Below are 5,189 nucleotides of genomic sequence, written 5' to 3' on the forward strand. Positions count from 1 at the left end.
ACAACATCTTGAGATCGATGAAGTCATCACGGACGCCTTCATAGTCGACGTGAATGTCACCTCCCATTGAACGCGAAGGCCTGGAATAAAATCCAGAAAAATGCAACCACCAATGCCAAGTCTAGGACTGGAGCCTTGGTGGGTTGGTTCCACCGCAATAAATCTAACAATCTAAGCTACGCCGAATTTGCTATTTTATTGTTAAATTGTTGTGTGTTATTTGTATAACTGCATGATGCATGCGCATGTATTTGCATAATGCGGTTAGAGTGTAATCCATGATGCCCTCCGATTCCAAGAATGAACAATCTCCTATATTTACTAGGAGTATGTACTTGTCCTGTCTTGTTTCTTTCTGGTATCGGCCAGTCATCCAACAAGAAAGAACTACTACTTGTATTCCCTTTAAAAAAATCTGATAAGTTCCACGATGTAATATACAAGCACACCACAATTCCAAACATTTTTTACAGCAAGTTTAGTGACGTGAGAATGCCAACTTTTGTTACCTAACATGGCAACTTCTGTGGTCCAGTTTATTGCTGACAACCCGTGTGTCACTTGAATTTGCCATCTTTACGTGAAATTCCCATTAAAAATGTGCCACGCATCTGACATGTCCCACTTATCATTTATCATTTGGGAAAAAGAATGAGATACTAATGGGTACTCGCTGAATGAATGGGATGAATGGGATTCGTGAGAACCATGATGCATGCATGGTCATCATCAAGTACGGAGTAGAATACAAGGAGTACACGTATAGGTACTAACTAATGAGTAGTAAAATCACCAACGACGGATCCTGCCCTAGTTATTATCTTCAATTCAATCAATCAACGAATCAAATGAAATGATGATGATTCCAATCCAATCCAATCCAATCGCCCCCCTTAATAGCTTGCTCCGCTAATCTTGTCCGCACCAAAGGCTGACCGTCCTCCTCGATCTCCTCCCTCCCTGCTGCCCTGTTGCTTTGCCTTTGCCTTTGGCCTTTGGCTTTTGGCTTTGCTTTGCTAATGCCAATGGCGATGTTAATGGCCGCCACCTCGTGACCTGACCAGACGACCTTAACCCCTCCCTCCGTCCTCGCTAAACCCACTCCTTCTTCCTTCTCATCTCTGGCTAATTAGCTGGTTCATGCTGGAGCAATGAGGCGGGTGGCGCCGGCGACCGTCGCTTCTGCCCACGGAGGTGCCCACCAAGGCCACGACGGAGACGCCCACGCCTCGCCCACCGCGCCGCACGGCTGCGCCTGCCCCTGCCGCCGCGGCAAGGCCACCGGCCACCACGGCAATGCCGGGGGCAACGCCAGCCGCTCGCCGGAGCCCAAAGCCCCCGCCTTGCCGCGGATCTGCATCTGGGACTCCGCCGGCGACGGCGAAGTCCTCGAGGCCTCCGTCTCCGTGGCGTGGCCGGACGAGGTCGCCACGCCGTGCGCCAATCTGGAGCCGCCGCCGCCGCAACGGAGGCGGCCCGGGAAGACCATCTCCAAGGGCCACAGGAACTACCACCTCATGCTCAACCTGCAGCTCGGCATCAGGCATGCCCATCCTTTCTTTCCTTCCTTTCTTTTTTACAAGAAGAAAGACAATACTGTCAGTCCCTGATCTCCATTGCAGACCTAATAAGATATACTGCCAATGGTGGGTACAGTTTTGGTGGCAATGGGTTGTGAATTCGATGGTTGTTCTTGTCTGCAGACACGCGGTGGGGAAGTCGGCGGCGAAGCCGATGCGGGAGCTCAGCCGGGCGGACTTTGATCCCCGGGAGAAGTTCTGGACGCGGTTCCCGCCGGCGGGGTCCAAGACGACGCCGCCGCATTCCTCCTCCGAGTTCCGGTGGAAGGACTACTGCCCCATGGTCTTCAGGTAGCTGCCCAATGCCAACTGATAATCTTCAGCTCAGTCACTTGTTACTTCAACCTGCTCTGTAACTGGCTCTGTTTTCTTTTTATGTTGTTTTGCTTCACAGGCACATGAGGAAGCTGTTCGCCGTAGACCCGGCGGATTACATGCTTGCGATCTGCGGGGACGACGCCTTGCGGGAGCTGCCATCGCCGGGGAAGAGCGGGAGCTTCTTCTACCTCACGCAGGACGAGCGCTTCATGATCAAGACTGTCAAGAAATCTGAAGTCAAGGTAACACCAACATTCATGCTTGTTAGTTTTATTTATCATTTGTGTACACTATTTATTAATTTTGGCTGAGGATTCATCTTCTGTTGTGTTCTGCATGTTGTGTAGTTGTTGATTCGGATGTTGCCGAGCTACCACAAACATGTTAAACGGTACAAGAACTCTCTCATCACAAGGTTCTACGGTGTTCACTCTGTGAAGCCATATGGTGGGCAGAAGGTGTGCAACCCTTCCCACATGCCAACAACAACTACATTGGCTCCCTAGTGATGTTGACCGTTTCTTGGTTCATGAGTCATGACACTACGACACATGTTCTTTCGCAGGTGCGGTTCATCATAATGGGCAATCTGTTCTGCTCGGAGCACCGGATCCATCGCCGTTATGACCTGAAAGGCTCCTCCTACGGTCGGAAATCCGACAGGTTTGAAGAAGAAACCGGCGATGCAACCACGCTCAAGGACTTGGATCTCAATTTTGTGTTCCGGATGCAGCGCTCTTGGTATAAAGAGCTTCATGAGTACGCTTTCTGTCCTCCCCGGTAATGCTAGCGTAACTATATTGTCTTCCAGCAACAACGAGTCTGAAATGGCATTATTGTTTTCTTTAGGCAACTTAGGCGAGATTGTGCGTTCTTGGAATCGGAGGGCATCATGGATTACAGTTTATTGGTTGGAGTTCACTTTTGCGATGATATTGTCCCTGCATCAAAGATGGCATTATCTACTTTTACTTCTTCTCCTGGTAAGCAAGTTGGGTGTTACTTGAAGGAAGACATGATTCTGCTAAATGCTAAATAAGTACGGAATTTTGGCAACATTATGGTTTTTTCCGCTAACGTGAGCAATCATATTACCCAGAAGAGCTTTCGGTCAACATGGTGTCGGCATGCCAGGGCAGCGTCAGCATGCCTGAGCCATGCCCCTCAGCTAAAGATTTGGACAAGATGGCCGATCACCGGTACGTCATAATAGTGCTTGCACACATATGCATCTCTGTAGCTTCTTGACCCTTGCAGAATTAAATGAAATCTAGTCATAAATAGTACTGATAAATTGATAATCAAATAGAGGCTGATTAAACCGTGGAGCCTCTTTTGTCTATGTTAAGATACCTGTAAACATCATGTATCCGTGGCATGAAAATGAAATTTGATGTCACCCCTTTAAATGTTTGCTAAACGACATGATGCATTTTTTCTGTACTTTCTGTATGTGCGAGATCAAATATCTGTTGCTTGCAATATGAGCCTGCTCTTGTTAAGCATAAAGAGTGAAGAAATTCTTTTTCTGGCATCTTGGCCTAGCTACTTTGAATGTTTCCCTGTCAGAGAAAAGGCAGCAAATGTGTCGCCATCTCAGGACTCTGATGAGCAACCACTTCCATGCTACTAGTAGTAAAATAGGAGTACTTCTTTGTAGTAATCACTCACTTTGTACTACCAAAGCGACATGTTTAGTAATAATACTTTGGATCCCAGAGCTTCAGTTGTTAGCCCCTCCCACTATGAGACCTTCAGTTACTAAATATGTCCCTTTTGCAAATACATACATTAGTTCTAATGGAACACATGCCTTGTTTTATTGACAAGTGGTACACATAGTTTTTGCCTCCCTAAGATGTTACACCTGGGGTCGCATTGTCCATCTCCTTTTTAATAAAACATGAGCTGTCATGATACATAGTGCAAACTTGATCGCTGCCGTCCCTTGTTTTCACATAGTGCATGTTCTGGCATCATTTGGCTTGCTCGCCCCCCACCTGTAATACCGAGATAGCAGTACCCCTTAATTATTCTATCGTGTTCATCGTTTTCTCTTATATGTAATGTAACTAATACCAACTGGACACTTGGCAACTCCAACCCCAGGTTCATTTTTAACTGTTGTTGTATAATAACTAGTGATACCAACTGGACAGTCGGCAACTCCAATTTCAGGTTCATTTTTAATCGGTATTCTCTTAGTGACTTCAGGAAACCTTTGGCTAGACTGGGTGCGCACCTGCCAGCTCGAGCGGAGCGCACATCCACGAGCGACGTCGACCCGTTCCTCTCTGGCGGCGGGGGATTCTCGTCGGGCCGGAGCAAGAGCAGGGGTGAAGCCTACGACGTCATCCTCTACTTTGGGATAATCGACATCCTCCGGGACTACGACATCAGCAAGAGGCTGGAGCACGCATACAAGTCGCTGCAGACGGACCCTAGCTCGATCTCCGCGGTCGACCCGAGGCTCTACTCGCAGAGGTTCCGGGATTTCATGGGCAGGATATTCATCAAGGAGTGCTAGTGTACCACATAAGTTTTGATGTACCATATATACTACACATTAGTGTTGCCACAGTAAAGAAGATGAGCATGAGTAGAGGGACATGGGGCTGTAGTGGCTGAATTTTTGAGACACGGCCAGGGTTATGGGGAGAGGAAGAGGTGGTGTCTGTAAATGGTTTGTGTGATCCTGGTTAGTGAGGGGCAGATCAGATCCCTGATTTTGTTTGTTAGTGCTTGTTTAGTCTCCTGGGCTGCTTTGCCCTTTGTATATGTGTGTTGGATGGAGTGAAAGGGAGACATGGTTGTGTTTTTTATGTTTGATGAGAAAAGAGAAGATGAGTCTGGTGTAAGCCATGGATGATGATATGATAGTAGGAGGGAAGAAAGATCTTGTGCAGATACACTCTGATGCATGGCACTGTCTCCTAGTTAAATTTAGCAGCATCTGGTTGTTGAGCCCACATTGTTTGTAATATTTAATTGTTGCTAATGTTGGGTTAGTTCCCCCATAGAGGAGGAGCTTTGGGTAGGGTACTGGTGCTATCAAAGGTATGCATGAGTAGTAGTAGTATATGCTGTTGGTGTGGATTAGTAAGTAGTAGATCAGATCTTGTTTGTGATTAGCAGCCATAGTTTAGGGCCTGTTTGATTCTAAATAAGTCACCAACTTATAAGTCGAAAAGTGAAAAAAGTGACTTATTTTGCCAAACAGACCCGACTTATAAGTCATCCCAACTTATAAGTCATAAGTTGCTCTACCCCAACTTAAAACTTATAAGTCAC

At 46.9% G+C, this 5,189-nt stretch overlaps 1 protein-coding gene across 2 annotated transcripts; it reads left to right on the forward strand.

Moving 5' to 3' along the window:
- The first annotated feature begins 914 nt into the window (after positions 1–914).
- Positions 915–4,756, forward strand: LOC125555397 (phosphatidylinositol 4-phosphate 5-kinase 2-like). 2 transcript variants are annotated; one of them, XM_048718370.1, is made up of 8 exons: positions 915–1,543; positions 1,704–1,871; positions 1,975–2,140; positions 2,246–2,356; positions 2,464–2,657; positions 2,748–2,881; positions 3,001–3,097; positions 4,113–4,756. In XM_048718370.1, the coding sequence occupies exons 1-8, from the start codon at positions 1,152–1,154 to the stop codon at positions 4,423–4,425; spliced, it is 1,575 nt and encodes a 524-aa protein (XP_048574327.1). In that variant the 5' UTR covers positions 915–1,151; the 3' UTR covers positions 4,426–4,756. The 2 variants fall into 2 exon arrangements, with proteins under 2 accessions (XP_048574327.1, XP_048574326.1); XM_048718369.1 differs by having other exon boundaries at positions 916–1,543; positions 2,998–3,097.
- Positions 4,757–5,189: the final 433 nt, after the last annotated feature.

The sequence above is a fragment of the Triticum urartu genome, chromosome 5 (assembly GCF_003073215.2).
Source record: "Triticum urartu cultivar G1812 chromosome 5, Tu2.1, whole genome shotgun sequence".
Classification (NCBI taxonomy): domain Eukaryota; kingdom Viridiplantae; phylum Streptophyta; class Magnoliopsida; order Poales; family Poaceae; genus Triticum; species Triticum urartu.

What these genes read in the sequence shown, in the direction of transcription:
- LOC125555397 (XM_048718369.1), top strand. Translation starts at nt 1,152, where the DNA reads ATGAGGCGGGTGGCGCCGGCGACCGTCGCTTCTGCCCACGGAGGTGCC. An exon ending in TACTTTTACTTCTTCTCCTG is followed by an intron (nt 2,882 to 2,997) that starts GTAAGCAAGTTG and finishes CATATTACCCAG; the next exon opens with AAGAGCTTTCGGTCAACATG. An exon ending in GACAAGATGGCCGATCACCG is followed by an intron (nt 3,098 to 4,112) that starts GTACGTCATAAT and finishes TAGTGACTTCAG; the next exon opens with GAAACCTTTGGCTAGACTGG.